The sequence below is a fragment of the Manacus candei genome, unplaced genomic scaffold, assembly GCF_025592945.1.
Source record: "Manacus candei isolate 608988 ecotype Guabito, Panama unplaced genomic scaffold, ASM2559294v1 h1tg000057l, whole genome shotgun sequence".
Taxonomy (NCBI): domain Eukaryota; kingdom Metazoa; phylum Chordata; class Aves; order Passeriformes; family Pipridae; genus Manacus; species Manacus candei.
This window is the reverse complement of record NW_026138105.1, coordinates 5,960,369-5,984,807: the sequence shown is the minus strand read 5'-3', so window position 1 is coordinate 5,984,807 and position 24,439 is coordinate 5,960,369. Positions and strand designations below refer to the sequence as shown.

At 45.1% G+C, this 24,439-nt stretch overlaps 1 protein-coding gene across 5 annotated transcripts; it reads left to right on the top strand.

The window, feature by feature from the left end:
• The first annotated feature begins 12,917 nt into the window (after positions 1-12,917).
• On the top strand, positions 12,918-23,780 carry KCNG1 (potassium voltage-gated channel modifier subfamily G member 1). 5 transcript variants are annotated; one of them, XM_051802793.1, is made up of 5 exons: positions 12,920-13,260; positions 17,105-17,248; positions 17,354-17,468; positions 18,710-19,514; positions 20,001-23,780. In XM_051802793.1, the coding sequence occupies exons 4-5, from the start codon at positions 18,756-18,758 to the stop codon at positions 20,769-20,771; spliced, it is 1,530 nt and encodes a 509-aa protein (XP_051658753.1). In that variant the 5' UTR covers positions 12,920-13,260; positions 17,105-17,248; positions 17,354-17,468; positions 18,710-18,755; the 3' UTR covers positions 20,772-23,780. The 5 variants fall into 5 exon arrangements, with proteins under 5 accessions (XP_051658755.1, XP_051658753.1, XP_051658752.1 ...); XM_051802792.1 differs by having other exon boundaries at positions 15,539-17,248; XM_051802795.1 differs by lacking the exon at positions 17,105-17,248 and having other exon boundaries at positions 12,918-13,260; positions 18,713-19,514.
• Positions 23,781-24,439: the final 659 nt, after the last annotated feature.

The following is a 24,439-nucleotide window of genomic DNA, read 5'->3' as shown; positions in this document are numbered from 1 at the left end:
GTGGACAAGCTCTAAATAGGATAAAACAGAAACCATTGAAAGATTTCTGGAAACCTACTTAAAAATCTGAACTGTATTTGTTTTATTTTCAGTTTACCTTCTACATCACTAAATGAACAAAGATTGCCCAGAATGTACATAATCTGCAGTGGGGCCTCAATCAGCCCCTTCATTTGCATGTTTTACTTTCAACTCCTGAGGTACCTTTTTATGCAGAGAAAAATAAAAGTTACTTTCAGTCTCCTTAAGCTCATTTTTGTACTTTTCTGTGATAAATTATTCTTTTAATTTGGAGTCTGGGAAAGAAAGCTATTTTCTAAAGACTGGAACCTCATTTTCAAAGTAAAATGAAATCATCCAGTTCCACAAATTTAGAGTTTTTTGTAAGTATAAATCTCTGAAGAAATAGTGGTGGAGCTGTTGTTCAGACCAGTGCAGCAGGTAGTGATGGTAACAAGCCCAACAATGACAGAACCAAGCAGAGATAATTCACCACACATCTCTTTTTATTATTGCTGCTTGAAATGTCCCTGGTCTCTATAGCAGCACTGCTGTGGATAAATATTTCCTTTGTTTCCCTTCCTTCTGTAGGTAAATTTACCTTTTCCTCTTTAGATAGCAACTGTTCTCCCAGACACCAATTGTCATGTGGGCCAAATTCATTCTGGAGTGAACCTTACATCTTCCAAGAGGTTTAGTCAGGAAAGTATTTGATTAAGCAAATTTAAAGTGAACCTAATTCTGTTATCTTATGCTTTAACAGAAAGGGCTACAGGTATAATAAAAACTAAATCTATGGGCCAGTACGACCAGAATCAACCCCAGATATTCAGAACTTCAGGAGAATGTGGTCCAACATTCATTTCTCCAAGTGTTTTGTGTTTTACCTCACTTAGCCCTGAGCTAGAAGGTAACATTTTGCAGAATTTGGGCCTTAGGATGTTGTATGGCACAGCTGGAGCAATTCCTGCCCCCAGGAATCACAGTGTCCAGAGCAGCTGTTGTGATTACAGCCAATGACTGGGAGTGGCATGAGGATACTGTTCATTCCATATCTAACCCACAGACAGAGGAGTTCAGGGGAGGATCCAAGGAATACCCCAGGACAAACAGCTCTGCCCATGGGAAGCCCTCAGTACATGGAGTGCTGCTCAGGACCATGGCAATGTGCCTTGCTCACTGTCTCCTGGGACAGCAGGACCAGAGAGACACCACAAGCTGCTTGGCCATGGAGCTGCTCAGCTCTGCTCCAAACACCACACGGTGTTTCATGTCTCCTCCTTGCTCAATGGATTATCCTCTGGCATCCTGCCACCTTTGTCATAACTGATTATAATTTCAACTTGATGAAAACCTTGTTCTGAGTCACAGCAGGGAGTAACTGCATCATTCAGAGGTTTCATTTATACCTGCCAAACTCCAGGCATACACTGCACTGAGAAAGGACTGGAAATGGTGGTGCAAACAAATTACTCCTGCTGGAAACTTCAAATGTGCCATGACTAAACACTCAGTCTTGATGTCTTCATTTTAGTATGTAAATGATGCAAACAATAAAACAATTCCGTATTCAAGAGGGGTGCAGGTAACTCTGGGACTGATGTGATGGGTCTCTTGAAATAAGAGTTATTTTCTGGAGGGTATTTTCAGAGGTATTAGGAATTGGTTGAAAATGCAATGCAGAGTGCCCATGGCAGCACACTAAGATATGCTAGAGGAGACTGGCAAGAAATCTGCCATAGGAGCACTCACAGGGAATACAACAGAGCTTCCTCTGGGATATCACCAGGAGCTGGAACTCCAGGCAGCACGGAAGATAATTGGAAAGTTTTTCCTGCCCAAAGTAGCAAGACTGCAGTATCACTGGAGGGTGAGTCTCAAAGCCTGAGGGCAACAGAGCAGGTAGGAATGGGCTGTGGGATGAACAGGTGGAAATGGGCTGTGGGATGAACAAGGAAGGAATTCTGCTCTTCCAGAGAGGACCGGACAGGCCCGGCCCCGCATAGTGCACTAGGGCTGCAACTCTGTGTGCAGATAAAACCATTGCATCAGCTCTTAAAGAATAGCTGTTGCTCACAGCAGGATCCAGAAGCTTTTCCCAGGAATTAGAAAATTTATCCCTGTACTCAGAATGAAGACATACTCTGACTGCAGCAAATAATTATTCCTGCCCACAATATAGCATCAGAGAGGGAAGTTTGTTAGGGAAGTTTTAACAAGTCATTATGTGATGGCTTTCAGAGAAGAGCTAATTGGATGTGTCTCCAGGTCCCTGACTAAGTGGTATTACTTCCAGCTAGAGAGGAAAAGACCAACTGTAATTCCTGTAATTAAAAATAAAATCAGTGTGTACTCAGCCTCTTTCTAACAGACCACAAACCCATAACGACAAGCATTTGTCAGCTGTACAATTCCACCACTGAAATTTGATCTACAAACCCATCTCTGGGCATGGTGGCAGTGTCTCAGTACAGATGAGCCTGGCTGATCCCTGGAAGCAGAGCAGTCCTGTTCCACCCAGCTCCCAGCAGGGACAACACTGTCCCTCCCACCTCAGCGAGGGTCAGCGAAGGACACGGAGCAGCCAACCCCTGCTCTGGCCCCAGGAGGGACAGAGGGACAACTGCGCAGGAGCCAGAGGGGATTTCTCTTTGCTCAGTGATGGGAAAGTCTCAGGATGGCAGGGCAGCCCACTGCAGACACCACTTGTAAACTGCTGATGTGTTAATTAAACAAATCCTCATTAGCCAGAGACAGGCTCCACTGAGCCCTCTGGAGTGTTCTGAGCTCCACAGCTGTAAACATAACCTGCTCCTTTTGGCCTCAGAGCACAGCCCATAAAGGGCTATAGCCCAAATATAACCTTAATGCTGCCTTAGAAGGGCTTGTCTTCATATAAACAAGGCAAATGGGATTTATACCAGACCCCTGAAGAGAACTGGACCCAACCAGCCCATCAGCTTACAGTGTTCAGAAAGCTGTGGACATCCTGTGACTTTCTTCTTGTGTTTGTTTTGGCAGATGAGTTTAACAAAATGCCAAAGATGAGAAAAAACAATCCTAATCTTCCCTTTGCTGGAGATAATCAACATCTGGGTCTCACCTCCACTGTATTTCAAAAGAAAGTAACTCTAGAAACTGACTCTTCACATGCTGCTTGTCTTGCTATAACTATGTCAGCCTGTGAAATTCTTACAGAAATACCAGTGCAGCCTGAGCTAATTTATTCCTTTTCCTTCTCAGTTGTGTCTATAGTGGCGTAGAGAGAGACTGGACAACGCTGACATAACTAGTTCAATTTTCTCAGGTACTGACGGCTGTAAAGCCATAAACCAAGAATAATGAGACTGCAAAACAAACACAACCAGAATTCAGTACAAAACACCCAGAAGTATATCCATAAAAACAACTGACTGAATTAATTATTAAAGTAATTTTATACACTCTGCACTACAAATTGCAGAACTACCTAAGTGACTCCAAACTATCCCCAGTGAAGCAATTTTGAAAATCCCCCACTGCAATTACATTCTGTTCTACATCCCCTGGACATGAAACACTTTCCACAAGAGCACAGTTAAGTCACTTACCGAAATACAGGAGATGGTATCTCTCCACCACACACTGAGTTGATGTTCCAGTGCCCATTTTCCAATTAAATTGGTCTGCTGCACTTTATTTGACTGTCTGACAGAAAAAGAGTAATGGCCAAGAACTCATTAATATCTTTTTATCAGTCCATCAACTGCTAAACTAAGATTTGATCAGCAATGCAATCAGACCTTGGTATAATAATGACATCACATTGCAGATATTATACAGAGACTGAAAATATGGAGATTTGTCTTATATTTGTATAAAATAAAATGAACCTTTACCTTCTGTAGTCCTAGAACACCTGCAGATACAGGAGAGTGGAATGACCTTAAGCTGTATTTGTTCCTCCAGGGGAACTACCCATTTGTGAGTTATTTCAACAAATTTGTCATGATACTGCTGCTTTCACTATTTTATGAGAGGAATAACAAATGCTAACATTGTTCTTCAATTCCCAACAGCCACAAGATCCAACAGAGGAGTCAGCTGTTCAGTGTACACACCCCAAATCCCCTTCTTTGCCAGATTAAACACAGAAGTGGCAAAAAGGACAGATTTATTGGGCCCATGCTGGAAAATTACTCCTCTTTATTTGTTTTGTGGCAGCTTCCAGGAGCCCCAGCAGTGGGGCTGGTCCTTACTGTCTGAGGACAAACAGAATTCAGTGCTAATGAAACCACACGATGCTCAAAATTTGAAGCCAAAATCCAGGCCAAGAAAGAAAGAGCCATGATCATCTGTGAACTTCCACTCTGCCCACACTGTGCCAGAAGATGAGCAAAAGCTCTGAGTGCTACAGGACTTACAGAGCAAGGGCTACAAAAGAGCCTCAGAGTCTATTTGAGACCTTGTTCAGGATTTATCTGTGAGCCCACACCAGTTTTCCTTGGATCTGAGGGAGTTCTGACAGGAATTTCAGTGGAGACAACAAGCAGAAATTTGCCATGACCAAACTGCAAAGGTGTGCAGCTGGTGGGTTCCTGTCAGGAACTAGAGCCAGGCAAAATTATAACCAAACAGGAAATGTCAAAAAATAATATTTATTTTTAGAGAAATTAATGAGCTTCAGAAGTTCAGTAAATATGAATGACTAATGCACAGTAACCCACCAATGAAGAACCTGATTTTACTCTTATGATTTCTACAAGAATTATTTTTAGAGTAATATTTCATAAACTTAATAAGAAGGAAAAGAATCTTATTAAGCAGAAAGCTGGTCTACATTTTGTGGCAATTTTGCTCTAAGCAAGACATACAGCTGAACAATAATTAGGTATGATAACTGTATTATGCATGTCTTGCTTCTAGTATATGAGGTTCCATTTCTGAATTAGAAGAATCACACATTGGTTTAACTTTGAATTTATCTACATTGACTTTTTTCACATGCTAAGAAAACTAAACCTCTCCATGAGATACCTTGCCTGGACTCCACCGTATTTTCTTTTATTAACTGATAATAATTTCAGGAACTATTGAATCATAATAAGATGAAAGTAATAATCTGAATTTAGCAGTAGAGATGTTAAAGTTCAGCATATAGCCATGAAAGTGCATGGAAGATTTAATTATCAATTTAGAAAGCAAACAGTGGTGCTGTATACTTTTTGAAAAAAAAGAGAGTAACCCAGAGGGAAGTTTTAGAAGCAGAGTCAAAAGCATTTATTTCAGAGCTACATACACCTAAAAATTAACTAGTTCTTTTATTATTTTGAGTGGGCAGAGCTCACCCTATTCCATCTATCCGAGGTCATTCCTTCCACGGGATGCAAAACCGCCCTGTGAGGCTCCACAGGAAAACATGGCCTTGCTCACAGAGAGCAAAAACCCCACAGTCTGGCTCCAGGTCAGAGGGACTACTCTAAATTGTCATTAGAGACCATTAGAGACCATGGAATCATGGAATGGCCTTGGACACTTCCAGAAATGGGGCAGCCACAGCTTCTCTGGGCAACCTGTGCCAGGGCCTCCCCACCCTCACAGGGAAGAACTCTTTCCCAGTATCCAATCTAAACCTCCCCTGTGTCAGTTTGAAGCCATTCCCCCTGTCCTGTCACTCCATGCTCTTGTAAAAAGATGTGGAACTACAGTGAGCCCTGGGAAGGAGAGCTGTGGTGGATGGTGAAAAGCTCTATCCCTAGAGCCAGACTGCACTTCCCCACCCAGATTCCTGGGTTACCACTGCCAAATATTTCTGGTTGGTTTGTTTGTTTGTTTTTTTCTCTACAGAGCTTCAACCACTCATAAAGCCTTTTAAATCAAAAGTGCACTGCACAACTTCAAGCCCATAATCCAGCAAAGCTCACACACCAATGGACCCACTAGGCAGGACACTGATGGATCTGCCAGGCACCATCCCACGGGGACAGCAGGACACTGATGGATCTACCAGGCACCATCCCATGGGGACAGCAGGACACTGGATGGATCTGCCAGGCACCATCCCATGGGGACAGCAGGACACTGATGGATCTGCCAGGCACCATCCCATGGGGACAGCAGGACACTGATGGATCTGCCAGGCACAGCCATGTGGGCACAGCAGCCCATGAGCAGCACAGCCAACAGCAAGAATCTTGTCCTCACAACTGCCTGCCACACACCAGCACCTGCAGGGTTTGGGTACTCAGAGTTTCCACTGTTCCACCTCGTGCAGCAGAGGTGGGAAATTCCTGTGCAAATGCCCACTCAGAGACTTCCCCCTGGGATTTGGGACTGCAATTACAGGAGTGACTGCGCTCCAAACAGAATTATCTGCTTGTCCCACTGAGCCTCTCGGGGCCTGTTTTACCACTTATTCTCCAGCTGATTCCCTTTCCAAAGGGAAGGTTTCCAGCAGAGAACACGTGCAGGTTTTGTTATTGAAAATGTTCTGCTTTGCAGACACAAGAAAGTTCAGAGTGAAAATAAGCCCAGACTGTACAGGAATTTCACTGGTGTTGCAGAGGAGCTCTCTGCCCCATCTCCCAGTGCCCCATCCACTGCCTACTGGTGCCATTGCAGCCAGAGACAGGAGGGGAGAAAACAGCCTCAGAGGAGGTTCAGGTTGGACATCAGGAGGAATTTTTTCATGGAAAGGGTGTATTCTCCATTACGTGAGTTACCTGCTCACTTAAACAATACAAATTCTCCAGGTTATAATTTACTGGGTAAAATTGGAAAGGATGAGGTTGCTGTGGATGAAAAACGTCAGGATTAAGCCTTTATTGTGTTTATTTGCAGAAATAATGAAAGTAAATCATTTCAATTCTACTGTATGCCCCCAGCTTTTAGTAACAGCAATTACAGGAGTCATGCATGATGGCTTTTGCCTAATAGATTTTTCCTTTATACTATCAAAATCATTTTAAAAGCTGCAACACAAAATATATTATTGTTTGAATCAAAGGTATTATGACTAAGATAATTATTTCACATCCAGTGAATGTATCACGAGTATTAAAAATTGACTGAGCTAGAAAAAGAAATGTAATGGAAGTTCATCTCTTCTTACCTATATTTTTGAACAGAAACAAATGCCTGAAAACTGTGTGCCTGGTCACCTCTGGTGACATTTTGGCAGTTTGAGCAATCTATCATCAGGGAACCAATAAATTTAGTTTGGAACTAAGGGCCCTCTCGCCCTTAAAGTGTTTCATGGCACAGGTTCTGTTCTGAACCAGGGCCATCTGACCTCTCTGTTTCTTTTTCCTGCCCATAAATTCAAAAAGGCTGACAGTAGAAGGTTGTTAATTTGAGAGACTCCCATTCAGGTTGAAAGGCAGTAGGAGAAGGGAATGGCTGAGCCCGGATTTCTCCAGTTTCCTTGCAGAGGGCTTGGAGTCATGTGTGCATCAGTCAGGTGCAAACCCACGACCCCAGAACCACATGTACACCCTAGGAATACACCCACATGTTTTCAGTGCCTGAACACAGAAGAAGAATGATGATTTTCTTTGACTAATCTGAGGCAGATGCAGTAATGAAGTATTTAGGAGCATTACCCATTCTTACTCATGAAGCTGAACAATACTGCTGCTGAAGCACATGCTTGGGAAGGCATTTCTCTTATCCTTGCAAGGCTCTTTCAGTTCAGTAACCTGAAAAAAAACGTGCAGTGTTTTTGGAAGTCTGCCAGAGCCATGATAAATAATCCACTGCCCCTGATAGTTCCAATACAGCAGTTCCCTGAAACTCATTTCAGCCCAAGAACCTTCCTCTCCTGTAAACACTCTCACTGGTCTTGTTGGTACACGATAGAAATGAATTATTTAAACACAGCTGAAGTTCTGCATTTTACCAAATATTTTGGAATGTTGATAGTTTGAAGCTGATTCTCTGTTTTGTGCCATAGCTACAGTTGTACACCTCAGCTGCAAAGGAATCCAGTGCCACAAGAGTCACCTGCAGGAGGAAACTCTCCTCTTCGGCCTTTGCTAGTGAGTTAATCACACATCCAGATTAGGCAGGAATTTTGCAAAACATGCAAAGTGTATGCATGCAGAGATTCCTCTCCTCACTCATGCACTTAGAGGATTTTCCAGGGTTGGATGCAATCTGGATGGGAGCAGAGGGCTGCACAGCCAGGCACTTGAGATACAGCATTAAGCTGCAAAGGTCAAACCAAACCCCTGCAAGGCTGTTTGAGCACATCCACACCTCTGTACTCTTTTAAATTAAAAAGAATTTTCTGCCCAGCCACGCTCCTGACTTCTTTCTGTTCATTCCCTGTTCATTTCCCAGTTTCTTTGTAGAGTAAGAGTTTATGTTGGTTCTGGTGCCCTGCCCACCAACAGATCCTACTCAGACACTTCCCAGCAGCTCACAGGTACCAGCACACACTCTCCAGCCAAGGATCTGCAGAGGGAATATGGGGGAGGTTGGCAGCACGAGGTACTGGAGTAAAATCTCGGGAGATTGTAAATTAATTTTAGTCACATCGGCCACCTTGCAAACATAAACAGCACATCTCCAGGGCTGCAGATGGAGGAGGGATGTGTTACTCCTCTCTCCCTCAGTGCCACGACTAACACCACACGACTGCAGGAGCTCGTGCAGGAGCTCCCCCGGGGGATTTGCAGTAAGGACAAACAGAGGCAGAAGAGGAGAAGGGCCTGGTTCTGCCCATGCACGGGCACAAAACTCCCAGAAAACTGTACAAGGAAAGAAGCTAAAGGAAAGCTTTTCTCCAAACACAAACATCTGAGGATTTGTTTAAGGATTAAAGGTGACAGAAAGATGTCTAAATTTAATCCCCTCCGTGCTGCAGACCTTCTGTGAGCCAATGCAAGTGATTCCAGGTGGGATCCTGCTGACCAGATGTGAGCAGCAGTGCCAGAATTCCTTGGGATTCCCTTTACACTGAACTGGGCTCTGATTCACCCGTGGAGACAGACACAATTTATTCTCATACCTTAAGGTGAGCAACCACATTTGCTCAAATGCGTCTCAAGTGGCAACAAAGGGAGCATAAAGTGATTAAATTACCTTACCTCAAGCAAGGCAGGTGAGGAAATCTTTAGCATTCCTTGGAAAAAGGCACCAGACCCAAACACACCAGGACCTGGTCCATGTCCTTGAGGGCAGCAGCACCAAGACCTCTGAGACACACTTGGAACAGCAATTCTGAGGCTTTTAACCAATTTCTTCTGGCTGGCAGAAGGTACCTTGGGCTTTGTCATGTGGTTTTTCTGAGACCTTTCTGAACCTCTTTGCAGCAGTGTCTGTGCTTTCCACTTCCAGCCTAACACTTTGCATATACCTCACATGGCATCCTTAAAAGGCAAAAGCATTTAGTTTTCTAGGACCAGGTGAATAATTTGCCATCCATTATTTCTTCAAAGAATTTTGCTTCTGTCTCTGTAAACAGAGTTCTCAAGCAGATAGCATTTGTGTATTGTATTCAATAGGTGAAATTTTCTGATGAATAAGTTCTGTGAATAATCCTTGGTCATAGCTTGGTTTTGGAAAATTCTCACCTTTCAGCCATGTGGATATTTAAGTTCTGTTTATAAGAGAGGAATTTAATTTCCTGTTTTGTTTGGGAAGTGAGAGGTGAAAGGTGCTGTGAAGTTGGAATACCTTGTTTGCTGGCAGCACTGCTCCTGACTGCAGAATGATGATGGAATTATCTGTAAAAGCCAGAGAAACCCATAGAACAGGATTTCAACATCAACAATCAAAGGAACAGAAGGAAAAGCAGCCGCAGGCTGTAAAAGTAATAAAAGTGGGATTGAAATTTTTCTCTGTGGCAGTACCAGTTCCTCAAGGAGCACAGAGCAGTAAATTTACTCCGGGAATCCTGGGCCAGTCCACCATGCAGTCAGGTTATCCCTGCAGGAAAACTGAGAGTGCACTCCTTGGGACCCTCAGGGGCAGGTATCACTTCTGCTTCCCACAAGAATTCCGTGCTCATGAAGGATGCAGGCAGACATGCCTGAAGAGGGAAGAGCTCCCTTTGCCAGGACATTTAATATTGGCCACAGCCAGTGATCTCACACCTGACTCCTCACGTCTGTGAAATCCTTGACCTCAACTGAATCTGCCAGGCAAGGGTCCAAATGAGGTGATGAGTTCTACAGTGAGTCCCAAGCAAATTGCAGGACATTTATATTTACACTGACCATCGAGTAATAACAATTTTCAGTCATTATTGCTCAAAGCTGGATTTGAAAACTGGTTACTTGCCATGGATAGTTCTGCTCTCTGTGTGTCTCCCTGAGCTGCTCTTGGTCTCCAGATGGTAACGAGATCCTGATCACAGAGGTGATTTAGTAAAAAAGATCTGCATTAATCATAAGGGGTGATAATGAGTTCTCTTTTTATGCCTCTTCCTGGAAGGATCAGTGTAACCTGTTGGGCAACCAGGAATCACTGAAATGTGGGCTGGTAAATGAAGGTGACTGGGAGTCTTCCCTGCCCCAGGCATGCAACAGCCAGTTCTGAGAGCTGCTTGTCTAATCTTTTCTTTAAATCTTCACTGAACAGATTTACAACCTCCTGAGATTTCAGCTACTAGCAGGATAATCGTTTTGTCTTGTTTGTTTGTTTTTTTCCCTGATATCTAAAGTAACCTCCCTAATGCACTTTAGCAAATTGCTTTTTATCCCGTCATTTGTGGTCACAGAATAACTGTTTACTGTCATCTTTATAAATGTGTTTATATGTTTGAAGACAGTTGCCATGTCCTTATATTGTGTTTTCTTTCCAGATCAAATAAAAAAATTCCAGCTTTCCTCACAGCTTACATTTCTAAGCCTCTTACTCTTTCGGTTGCTATTCTCCTATCTGGTTTGCCTACATCTTTCTTTAAGAGTGAGTGTAATGCTTGAAACTGGATAGAGTGCTCCAGCCAAGCCTGGCTGGTGCTAAATGGAACAGAAATAACGCCCTCTGATGTCTTACAGCTGATCCTCCTGCTACAGAGCTCGGAGCAGCACGGCTGTTCTGCAGCACTGCTCAGGCTGAGAGCCACTCCAGTCCCGAGGTTCTCTCTCCTCTGCAGTGTTCTTGCCTAACTAATAGTCCCCATCTGACACGGGATATCCCTTCCTTGTGGCATACTACAGAATTTTTTCCTCCTGGAATTTCAGTGTGTGGAGTTCAGACGGGCTCTGCAGTGTGTCAGGGTCATTTTAAATCTCAGCCTCACACTCCATGCTGGAATCACTGCAAATGTAGTAAAAGTGCTATCACCCAAGTTGTTACAGAAAACTAACCAAAACTGTTCCCAGATTATTCCCTGGGAGATCCTACTTAATATGTCCTTCCCCTTTGACAGCAGAGACTTTTAAACACAGACTTTCATCAACGAGATTATTACAGACTGTCGCACAAAAGCCAAAACTCTTGTTCATGGCACCGTGATCAGTAAAACCAGTCACCTCTCTGCTGCAGATAAAGGCTGAGAGCCTGCTAAGAAACCTTTCCAAAGCCAAGCACAAATCATATGCAATATCAGGGAGAAGCAGCCCAAGCTGACAGCCCATCGCTGACAGCCCTCTACACAACTGCTGTTCAACAGCTACAGCTCAGGAATATCAGCACGACTGTTTCTGTGTACCCACACGATTCTGAACCACAGTCCAATTTAGTTTAGAAAAAAAGGAGGTATTTTTCTAAAATTACCATAGTATAGATTTTTCATTTGTATTGCCATGGCAACAAAGGACTTTGCCTGAAATGAGACCCCGCAGTGCTCCGGGTGAAGTGCACAATGCTCACAGGGAGAGACACCCCTTGCCCCACTGAGCTTAGAGGTGACTGTCACCGTTCTGCACGGAGGTGCAGATCACCGCAGGGAATTCCATCCAGGAGCAGTGCCTCGGCAGGGAAGAGAAACCAGAACTCAGGAGTATCATGGTCTCCACACCCGCGGGGGACAACAGCAAACGGGATGGGAATAGTTTGCACTTTTTAGTGTGTGACAGACCTTGAGCTGCCGGTGACTCCCTAACCCTGGCACCAAGATTTAATTCACTGCCCTAAATCCACACAGAGTAACTTCCACCCAGACGACAAACAAATTTCATTAAAAAGTAGAGATACGGAATACTCCCCAGATCTCTGACAATGAATCAGGCTGTTAATTGCCGCTGGACGCTGCAAGGGTGCCTCAGGAATAAAGCACAGGTTTGGCTCTCCTGGAGCCACTGCCGTGGATCGGGGGGAGAGCCGTGACACGATTTATACTTTACTGGACACCCGCAATCCCCCTTCCCCAGCCAGCAATCACAATTCCCCCGGAACGGGCGAAGCCACAGAAGTTTTCCCGAGGCTGCCCAGCCCGGGACGCCACCTGTGCGCCGCCGGGGCTGCCCGAGCGGGGCCGGGGCTGCGGGGGCTCCTCCCGGCCCGGCCCGGCCCGGGGCTCCTCCTCGGCGCCGGGAGCTCCTCCTCCTCCTCCTCCTCCCCCGGCCCCGCCGGCCGGTCCGTGCGGAGCTGCGGGTGCCGTTCGGCGCCATGCGGGGGGCCGGGGCTGCGCCGGTGCCCGCCCGGGCCGCCCGCCCCGCTCCCGGCCCCGCTCCCGGCCCCGCCCGCCCCGCCCGGCGCAGCGGAGGCGCAGCGCGGTAGCGCGGCCGGTGCCGACCCAGCCCCGGGGCGGCCGCGCTCGCTGCCCGTGCCCGGCGAGCGGGCAACTCGCAGGCAAGTTCCCGGGGAACTTTTCTCCCAGGAGCGGCGCGGGGCCGCGGGGCTGCGGGCATCGCACGGCCCGGCCGGGGGGCGCGGGTGCGCTGGACGGGGCTCCCCAGGACAGGGATGCTCGGGACGGGGATAACGCGGGACGGGAGCCCGCCGAGAGTCCGCCGGGAGCCGCCGGAGCGGGGAGCGCGGCGGGAGGGGTGGGGGGGTCCCTGCACGGGTTGTAGCAACAGGTTCTCTCCCGCCGCAGGGATGGAAGAGAGGGACCGTCCGCCCGCGCCGTCATTCCCTGCCGGAGCCGCGCTGGCTGCGCCGCCAGCAGCGGGAGCGGGGCGGCTGCTGCCCGGGACCGCCCGGCTCGTTCCTGCCCTGCCCCGGCCCCGCCGCGGAGGAGGCTGACGGCGCTCCAGGCTCATCCATCGGGCTCCGTTCGTGCTGCTCGGGCTTCCCCTTCGCGGCTCTCCCGCTCCACGGGTCCTGTGTCTGCACAGCGCAGGATGGAGGCTTGTGTTTCCAGTTTCTTCTGCTTTGCCTAATCTGAAGGTCCTTTCTAGCTTTAATTTTAAAATAATTAAGAGATGTCTTTTATGTTGATCTATTTACTGACTTCTGCTCGTTGGCGACTGACACATCAAAGTGAACTATTCTTGATAGGCAATGTCTTTCTAGCAGACTTTTTTCATTGGAAAAGACTTGGGGAGGGGGGAGAAGGACAGGAGAGGCATGAAATAACTCTTCCATGACTACATATCTTCATTTCAGTGGCAAAATATTTACCTATATAAATAATTATAAAATCCTTTATTTTTAAAAACTATGTTTAAGGAATTGTTTTGTTTGTGACTTGCTAAAATTTGTTGACATAAATATGTTTCACAGCAGGAGAGTAAATACAGTTATTACTCCTGATGTATTTCAGAACACTCTCCTGGGGATATAACTTATCTGCAAAGTTATTTCACTTCTGATTATTATCAGTAGAATAAGGTTCAGCTCCATAAAACCAAACAGTGAGTAACATATTTGACATAATTCAGTTTGTAAATTGTCATAAAATGCCATAACTGTCCAGCTCAAGGTGAGCAACACAGAGATAGCAGCACGTTTTTTCAGCTTATCTGGTTTTCTGGGGAATTTTGTTTCTTATTATACATTGACCTTTTTAAGTTTTACTTTGATTTGGCTGAAGTGCACTTTGCAAGCAGAGCTGAAGTTTGAGATCTGTTCTTAGGCTGAAAAGAGCTGTGTGAGTGTGGCTTGGAGTATGTCAGGAGGTACCTGCAGGTGGTACAGCCCAGAAATCCTGTGCCAGGGGAGAACTGAATGTAACACTGCTGGGATTACTGCCTGCTTAACTAAGGAAAGGCTACAGGAGGAAGGATCACTGAACTGTAAAGCAGTTTCTTATGGAATTCTCTCAAAAAAATCACTATATTCATATTCAACCTGCACCAAAATCTGAAACTTTTCTCTTTTTTTGTTTTTATTTAAACTTAATTTACAAATGGTAAAAAGCAACAGAGATGAGTTCCAGGTACTGGAATTGATAGAAGAGTCTAGGGGACAGTTCTGCATCTTCCTTGCATGCTTGTTTTCATCCAGGCACAACTTTGAATTGTCTGCACCACGGAGCAGAGCAGGACTCCTTGCAGGAGCTCTGATTACATCAGAGATGCACTGCAGAATTCAAAATACTGCAGAGGACACTGGGGGGGGGAACGACACTTGCAGTGGAATTTTAGCATGTTACTCATGAGTTCTATTTCTTTCCCTCAGAAGGGCATCTTTAATAATTCTTTTCCCATTGCCTGGGAGTCTGGCATCCTTCCTGAATTTTAGCTGCAAGTAAGGGCAGTAGATTTCTAATTTGATTTCTTCAGCAGACATAAGGGATATCATCTCGTGCAGGACAGATTTTTTTGAAAATATGTTCTATCTTGCTTCCCATGCACAACACCCCACTTTGGTCACCAAGAGCCCTTTCCACAGCGAGTTATTCCTGTAGGTTCTGGAAGCCAGAACAGTTACCAGGGTTGTATAATGTAGTGAGAAACAATTATTGCCCCAGTAAGCTTACAAACAAAATAGGAAAAGATGCTCAGAGAGAAGCGATTTGCCCAGATGAGAACACATTATCAGCTAGGGAAGCCAGAAAGCTGACTGGGCTTCAGTAACTCCCAAGCATTCCAAGGGCAGAATGTTGACTCAGACAAGGAGGGATTTTACCATTGGGCCTTGAGCAGAGCAGGGGATTTTACTGTTCCAGCATATCCTTGAAGTTCATCTTGTTTAATTGCTGGGGAAATTGTTGCTATAGGCCAGTGGGTCTGTGTGACCTTATATTCTAGTGTGTTGTCTTTAATCCTTAACACATTTCTCATTAGCTGTCCCCAGTGTCATTAGGCTGCAACTTGGGAAGAAAACGTTTTGCTTGGGTTTTAAGCTCAATAGCAAAAAAACCCTTCCATGAATTAGATCTCTCCCATCTGAAAGCAGTACTGACCACCATTCTGTAGAGGCACCTTCCAAAGGAAAAAAAACAAACAGACAGAGAAATGTATGCGTTTATTTTTCTCCTTCCTCCGTTCCTTCAACTCTTTATTGTCTTTTATTTCCTCCCACTCTTCTCCCATAGATCTGATGCTACATGTATCTGAGGCAAAGAACGTGTAAATAACCCATGGAGGGCACCAGCTCCTATGTGGGACCTGTAGGCTTGCCAGCTCTGGTTATGGAAAAGGAAGGAGCCACCTTTTTATCACTGCAGTCGCTCAGTGTGTCACACGGGGGATTAATTTGTCCAATTTATTGTCTTGCACAGGTCGAGAAGCTGAGAGCAAGGAAAAAAATTATTTTTCTTTGCTCTGTCATTTCCCAGTTGCTGCCTCGGGGCTACAGCGTGTGTTTGACACACAGAGAACATCTACATTCCCCTCTCCCCATTTCTTCCCATTGTGTCAACAGTGGATGCGGTGGGAGATCAAACCAGTGACAGAGATGAGCTGCCTCCTCATTTTTCCTGGCTGAGATTCAAAGGATAAGTTGTTGCTAACCAACATCATCTGGTATTGCAGAAGGGAAAATGGTTAACAGCTCCCATTTATCCATGGTGTTATATCAGTCATCATCTTTATTCTCCTCGGCCCAGCCCTGCCTCAGACATGGTTGAGGCAGAAGGGAAAATGCCTGTTTCCAAACAAAACAACAGTTGCTCTAAGAGAAGGAGCCCTACATAAACAGACATCAGGTTTTCCCTATTTTCCCACATCAAACCTGTAGCTCGAATTCCAGTGGCATTACTGCTGATCTTATCTTGGGAATGCTTTAACAGGAGACCAGCTCTGAGGTCACTGGGAGTGCTTCACTGATGGACTGTATGGCAGGGCAATTGAAAGTTAAGCTGCTCCTCTGTTCCATAAGCTCTAGTTGGCACTGTCTGTGCCAGCCCTCCCTCTCTTCAGATCCCTTTGTTTATCCAAGTCCTGCAGCTTGTCCAGTGGACAATGCCAGAGTGCCATCACCTGTTGTGAACTCCACTGATAATCCCAGTATTGGCTACAATTTCTTGTAATGTGGCTTTTTAATACAAGTATGTTTCAAGTTAATGTTCTTTCTAGAAAAAAGACTTTCAGGTCAGCAGGCCTTCCCTCAGTCTTTCCTGAGGCAAGAGAGAGACCGAAATCCATGAGAAGCTGATTTGAGTGCAGGCCTGGAGGGTTTTGTCACTGGTTGCACCCACACTGCAGAATTTCAGACTCTCCATCCTCTGTGGAGGGGATTTCCAGAGTCATAACTCTGGAGCAAAGACAGAGCAACTCAGCAACACAAGCCAGTGACAGGATAAGGCACTGAGAGCTAAACACAGTTCAGATTTTTACATGGAGAACAGCTGTGCTCAGGTTGCTGTCAGTAGTAACAGAGACCCCACTTTGTGACGTGAGTGAGGTGACAAAGCTCAGCTCTTTGCTTACCTCAGGCCAGGAAATGGTACCACAACTCTTGAAAGATCTGAATCATGCCTTGTCCATTCTTGTATATTCCTGTAGACCTTCTTGTCCATATGCCCTAAAGGTAAGTAAATTAATGATTTCCTTTTAGTAATAGAGAGGATTACGTGTCATCAGGGTGGACTGGCTTCAAACTGACAGAGAGCAGTTTTAGATGAGATATCAGGAAGAAATTCTTCCCTGTGAGGGTGGGGAGGCCCTGGCACAGGTTGCCCAGAAAAGCTGTGGCTGCCCCATACTTGGAAGTGTCCAAGGCCAGGTTGGACGGGGCTTGGAGCAACCTGGGCTGGTGGAAGGTGTGCCTGCATATGGCAGGGGAGTTGGAATGAGATGAGCTTTAAGGTCCCTTCCAACCCAAGTCATTCCATGATTCTATCCAGGTGAAGAAGCAGGAAATACCACTCCATCCAAAGCTGACCTGGGCCCACCTGTTTGGAAGTGTATAAGGAGCTGCTCTGTTGAGTGTTATCCCTCTTGGAAGTTTAGGAGTAGGACTGAGGGAGTGTTTCATGGAAAGCAGCATTGTAAGTCCCATTGCAGCAAGGAGAGCCTGTTGCTCTTGAACTGATTTGCAGCTGTGGTTTGAGCCCTTTACTGTTGTGTATTCATGGGTTTTTCTTCTCCAATAGGTATGTACCACTCCTGGTGTGGTTTATAAAGCCCAGCTTCTGAGAAGGAGGGTTCTGTGGTTAAGGAAGTGGCCCTGGCAGGGGGTGTATCCCCAGGGTGTGCAGCCAAGGGGAGGTAAGTGCAGCCAGGTAAAGAACGGAACTGAACTGCTACTGAAGCCAATCAAGTGTAATATTTATTCCTTTCCTGTGAACTCGAGGCTAGAAAGTCAAAATACTGGTGCATAATTAATACCTGTTTATTGTACAATCTGCTTAATAAATAAATACCCTTATCAAGTGAAGCCCAGCAGCTCCATGCACGAAGCTGTAGCTGAGTGTGCAGATGGAAGGTCTCGGGGCAGGGCTGCACCACCCTCCTGTGGAGGGGCAGGTTTCAGGCTGACTTTAAAAATACAGTGAGCTAGGGAGGCCAAAAGTTTAGCATTCCCAGCTCCTGTTTTTTATACCCTTTTGAACTCTGTTCACTTCATTCAACAGGCTCTATGCCAGTGTTGTGTGAGCAGAATTTGAAGGGGATTTTCCAAGTTGTCGTTAGAATTTTTCGGTTGGTGCAGGCACTTTGGCTCTCAGGTACTAATCAACCCCCTGTAAGGACAGAGCCCTATTACTGCATATTGGGTGCCTGCTATAACTGAAATAATACCCAAAGGGTAGAAATCATGTATTTCTTTGCAATCGTTTGTAAATGAAGCTGTAAAAAGGGAGTTCCCACGTCATTAAATGTGTATAAACTCTATACAAACATTTATGTGACCACCAATACCAATGGGCTTTTTTCCCCCCAGATTGTTTCCATATGGCCTTTTAGAAAACAGTTTTGTACTAAGTGTTTTTTTTAAGTGTGTATTTACTCAACTACAACATAAGTGACTTCTGATTCTTTCAATATACTTCATAGGTGCTAAAATACTCAAGATTTTTATGAGTAATACTTAAATAAAAATATACAATTTGCTTTTCTACAAAGTGCACTTGAACTGTGTTCTCATGTGACACTGTCATAATTTTTATACCTCCGTTCTGAACCAGAAATATCCTGCCACATGGAGGAACTATTCCTGTTTCCCTCTCTATCTTCTGAGAACTGAGACCTCTCTATGTGAGACAGGAGAAGGCTCCCAGTGTGACAAATATGCTGAGCAGAGCTCCTGGACATGGGAGCACCCCTTGATAGACAAACCAGCTGGACAAACCCAGCCTTCCCAGAAAGGTCTTCTGACCACACTCAGCCACTGCTGTTTTCTTCCCGGTTGTTTTTATCATCCATAAATGTTTTTGAGCTCAAATCGCTATATTTGCTCAAAACTCAAAAACAACCTCTTGTTTACTCACCCCATGTGGTTTTTGTTCCAGAAGACACTTGCAGAAGCAGCAAAGGGATGTAAAGTTGTCTTCCAAGATGACTCTGATGCCTGGAGAAAATTCCGACTATGACTATAGTGCCCTGAGCTGTGCTTCAGATACTTCCTTCAACCACCCATTCTTTCCAGAGTCAGAAACCCTCAAGGGAGTCTTTTACCAAAGAGCCAGGCTAATTCCCCCCCAGGAGGATCTCCTCAAAGGCTTTCACCCCGACGACAGGAAGCACCACATCATTATAAACGTGGGGGGCATAAAGTACCTGCTCCCCTGGACCACACTCGATGAATTCCCACTGACACGTCTGGGACAGCTGAAATTCTGTAATAATTTTGACGACATTCTCAACATCTGTGATGATTACGATGTGACTTGCAATGAGTTCTTTTTCGACCGCAACCCGGGGGCGTTCAGGACAATCCTGACCTTCCTGAGGGTCGGGAAACTTCGGCTCCTGCGTGAGATGTGTGCGCTGTCTTTCCAAGAGGAGCTGCTCTACTGGGGGATTGAGGAAGACAACTTGGACTGGTGTTGTAAAAGGAGATATCTGCAAAAAATGGAGGAGCTCACAGAGATAAATGAACGGGAGGATGACCTCCTAGAAAATGAAACAACAGGTGAAACAGTAGAGGAGACAAAAATTGGTTTGTGCATGAAAAAGTTGCAAGACATGGTGGAAAGGCCCCAGTCTGGCCTTCCTGGAAAGGTGTTTGCGTGTTTGTCTGTTTTGTTTGTAACTATTACAGCAGTGAACTTATCCATCAGCACCATGCCTGACCTGAGGGAGGAGGAGGAAAAGGTAAGTTGGCTTTTCAGGATGGAAAATGGTATGTGCTGGGAAGAGCAGAGCAAATACAAGGTCTGAGGACATTGATTTCAATGGGGATTTTACAGCTGTCTTTAGAGGGGGAAAATATCACAAAGGGTATTTGAAATCTTACATGACTGTTCCACTCCCTGTAAGATAATTAAGCACATTCAGTTCTATGCCCAAAGAAAACTTTGTTAGTGTACAACTGAATCTTGCCTTGTTAGGCTCTTTGTGTTTGCAATTTAGAAAGCCTGAAATTCCCAAGCAGTACCTTCTATGGAATAAGTAGTTCCTTTCTAAGTTTTGCATATAACTTGTTCCAAATTGTCAATGTGTTTCCCCATAGCAACAGCTCCGATTCCTTTAATATTTTGGGTTTAAGAAAACCCACACAGAAACCTCTCTTCCTGTCACCGCACCAACTAAAATAGTTATTACCCAGTGCCGGTTACAAACTCCTCCTCTTTCCTGCAGGGTGAGTGTTCCCAGATGTGCTACAACATTTTCATTGTGGAGTCTGTGTGTGTGGCATGGTTTTCCCTGGAGTTCCTGCTGAGGTTCATCCAGGCAAAGAGTAAGTTTGCGTTCCTGCGGCGGCCGCTGACGCTGATCGACATAATCGCCATCCTGCCCTACTACATCACGCTGCTGGTGGACACCACCTCGGTGGGCTCCAAGAAGCCCAGCTCTGGGAACATCTACCTGGACAAGGTGGGGCTGGTGCTGCGGATCCTGCGGGCGCTGCGGATCCTGTACGTGATGCGGCTGGCGCGGCACTCGCTGGGGCTGCAGACCCTGGGCCTCACCGCCCGCCGCTGCACCCGCGAGTTCGGGCTCCTGCTGCTCTTCCTGTGCGTGGCCATCGCCCTGTTCGCGCCCCTGCTCTACGTGGTGGAGAACGAGATGGCGGATTCCCAGGAGTTCACCAGCATCCCCGCCTGCTACTGGTGGGCTGTCATCACCATGACCACCGTGGGCTACGGGGACATGGTGCCCAGGAGCATCCCCGGGCAGGTGGTGGCCCTGAGCAGCATCCTGAGCGGCATCCTCCTCATGGCATTCCCCGTCACCTCCATCTTCCACACCTTCTCACGCTCCTACCTGGAGCTGAAGCAGGAACAGGAAAGAATAATGTACAGGAGAGCACAGTTCTTACTGAAAGCCAAGTCTCAGATGAGCAATGAGTCACAAGGGAGTGAGGTTTTATTCACCACTCTCTCTTCTGAGACCAAGGACAATGAATGAAATTTAAGTTACTATTTCTCCTGCTGTCGAGTAGTTTTGTTGTATCAGATTCCATCTTTTAATTTGCTTTGGAAGCATTTTACAAGGGTAACCCTCTTACTAAAATGAAGAAAAAGAGCTATGGCCAGGAACTGATGTGATTTAAGAGGTCTGTTATTATGCTGTTCTTTCCTCCCCCCCTCAGTATAATGTATAGGACAGATCTTGCACTGAGATCATGCAGTGGGATTTAAGGAATTAAAAGATCCCTGACAAGAAAAAAAAAGAACAACATATAATTATGCACTTGACAGGCTGTTTTGCCATTTGTAACACACATTTTTCCAACCGAATCACAATGTATATAATCATTAAACAGGCTGCCATTTCTCTTGTTCTTCTTGTATATAAATAATGTAAATACAACAAAATTAATGGCTAAATTCTCTCCCAGTAACATGCCTTGGAGCATAATGGAAATAACCACAGATGTCTTTCCCATTGTGCTTTTAAAAAAGCGTCAAGATTTGTCACTCACAACAGAACCACGTATTTCTTTGCAAGTCAGCCCTAAACACAGCAGAAAAGAGAGATCAAGCTGTTTACAGTATAACCTTGCTAAAGATGTAAATACTTAGAGCTCCCCAGCTTCAAAATTTAATTGGCATTACAGCATTGATTCTTTGCCATCGAATGCAGCATTCCCGGGAACAAAGCCTTGGAGTTTTGTAGCACTTAATATTATTATCAAGAGGTGAGTAGCTGCAAATGCAATGCAATATGCATGAGGAGATGCCAGCCTTCCCCACCATCTGTCCCAGGTTTCACTGTACCTCAGCTCTGGAAGGGAATTCAGAGAGGACATTTTCCAGGGGACCCCCCACCAGTGCTGGGCAAATCCACGCTGGGCTCCCATTCCCACTGAGCACTTGGTTCTGTAAAAGGAGCAGAAAATATGTGGTCGTGGGAAGTTGCCAGTGAGGAAAAAAAAAAAACAAAATACCATTTGAGTCATGGAGTGGGGTGCACTGACAGCTTTATCCTGTCCTCAATCAAGAGGGACTCAAGGCTTCATTAACTCTACCTTTGCCATCCTTACACACATGGTAGGAATGGAGAAAATTTTAAACAGGACATGAAAAAGCAATTCAGGTCCTAAAACACAACCACGTATTCGTCAGCCCCAGGGCTGTCTTGGTCCAGGTTCTGCTGAAGCTGGGGGGAACACATGGGTCATGAGATGCTCAGGTTTCTCTGCAGGTTAATGACAGACACACCCCCCATTTATTTTAGAGGGAATGGTACTGGCTTGATAACAGCTCAGGAGAAAAACTCCAGAACTTAAAAGAAAATTAATTTAATCCACTGATTTATTTCATGTGCTTAGAAGTAGAGGAAAGCTAACCTGAGGAGTCTCACCTTTTTTCCCCTTCTTTTTATTCAATTTACTTATTAGCAAGTTAAGAGTTGGGGAATTTAGAAATTCCCATCACACTGACCAATGCTTCTCTACATTGATTTTCAGAAATACTATCTCTTATTGGCATTTCTAGAAACACCAGAATGCAAGATGGTTTTACAATTTAAATTAAGGCCAAGGACACAACCATTGTCCTTTCAAAAAAAGTAAAATTAGTTTCTCAGTCTGTGCTGTTTGGCCAAGCCCACACTATGCTGATTTTCTTTTCAAATATCTTTAAAATACAATTTGAAGGCGTTCTGATATGCTTGTTCCTGAAGGATAATTCCCAAAGTTTTTAAAATGCACTTTTCAAATAATTAGGGCTCCAGTCTGTGGTAGGGAAATGTGCCTATGGAACATTACTGCAGAGTGCTAAAATATCCAGCCTAAACTCTTGGCAATTAATTCTGTGCCAAAGCTACAAATGAACCAGCTTTTCACTCTTCTTCTTCAGCTTTAATTGGAGTTGGACAAAAAACAGGAACATCGTGACAAGAAAGGGACACGTTTTCCATTTTATCCCCATTTTTTTAAATTTCAGGACTGTCTGATCATCTGTGGCATTGGCTGCAGCACAAGTGCTATACATCTTCTACCTTGGTGTCAGCATTCGTTATAAAAAGAACTGGTAATTAGATTGGTCCTGTGAGCAACAGTTGCTTATCTAAGAATGTGTTTGACAGGCTGAGCCATAAATAAGAAGCTGTAAGTGAATATAAGGAGAAATCAAGGCTTACCAAATAAAACCTAAGCTCATTTCCATGTTCTGCTAGTTAATAAATGCTGTAGGGCCATCCATTTTCTCAATGTCTTTACATTAATGTGCCTTTATTTTATGTATCGCTTTATTTTTTTTTTATCCCCAAACCAAAGCTTGATTCTAAAGCCCTTGTCCAGAAAAAAAAAAAACCACCAAAATTAAAAATATCACCCTGGAGTTGGGTGTTGGTTGAGCAAAACTGTGAAAGCATCTTGCCTGTTGCAAGTTCTGCCTAAGCCAGGGACAAATAAGCTGCGAGGATGTACCTACCCCGTGTAATTTTGTACTTGGCAACAGCTCCTTGTAAGGATATGGCCATGTTTTACTCTGAATCACTCTAACAAACCTGGCTGTGTTTTACAGGAGGCAATACAGACTGTAGTCCTTATGCTAAATAAATCCAGCTAGAAGAGAACAACACTAGTTTGAAGCCCACACGCTGTTCCAGCTTTACTGGGAAGGCTGAGGGTCTCAGATGATTATGCCTTTTTACAGCATAGTATCTGAATTTTTAGCCAAATTCACGAGAATTGTGGCTCGACTCTGAAGCTGCCTGTTCTGAGAGCCCCCAAGTCAGCTATCACTCCTTTTTGGCATTTTAGCAGCATGTGCAGCCAACAAGACAGTTGCAATAAAGCCCCGTTGTGCTTTCCTGAGGCAGGAGGGTTGCTGGGGTGCCCTGACAGTGGTGACAGCGATGGGCACTGCTCTGGGACTGCCCTCTGTATGCTCAGCACATGTACAGAATGAACCCCACAGCAGGAGCTGTGCTAGTGTGGATTAAATAAAGTGTTAGGCTCTCCCTGCATTTTCATGTGCTTCTTGCGGGACACAAAGCCTGTCACACCTGCTAACGGGGTCACTGTGGGAGGGGAGTGGAGCTGAGGGAGGACTGGGGCTCTGAGTGTTTCTGACTGTGACAGAAAGTGTTTACTAGGAAAGAAAATTAATCTCACTGTAGAAAAATCGAGGTGCCAAGATTGAATGGGGAAATCTCTTTCTTGCACGTTGTCACAATAATATCAATCACAGTTCACTGGGACGTAACTTTAAACTATTTTAACCATTTAACCAAAGGACCTAACAGATTCTGAAGAGATCTGTGAAGACTGAGAAAGAAAAATCCCTGATGAAACTAGAATTTCCAGGTAAGGTGGTACACTGAATGACTTTCTCTGAAATCTTTCCCCTTCCACCCTCCTCTTTCCTCAAAATCAGCACAAATCCCTTGGTGGGGCAACACTGACAAATTAAGGCAGAGCCACCCACCTTCTGTAATGGTACATCAAAGAACAGCATCTGCAGGGTGAGCAGAGTGTCGACCTTGTCAAAGGATCTCAACCCCCACTGGGAGATATATTGTCTTTTCTCCTTTTTGATTTTTTAATAGAGCCCAGAATGAACCAGATCCCTAATTCAGCTGTTACAGTAAAAGTCCAGTGTTAGGATAGATTGGGTTTTAAATTG

What these genes read in the sequence shown, in the direction of transcription:
- KCNG1 (XM_051802795.1), top strand. Translation starts at nt 18,756, where the DNA reads ATGACTCTGATGCCTGGAGAAAATTCCGACTATGACTATAGTGCCCTG. An exon ending in TGAGGGAGGAGGAGGAAAAG is followed by an intron (nt 19,515 to 20,000) that starts GTAAGTTGGCTT and finishes TCTTTCCTGCAG; the next exon opens with GGTGAGTGTTCCCAGATGTG.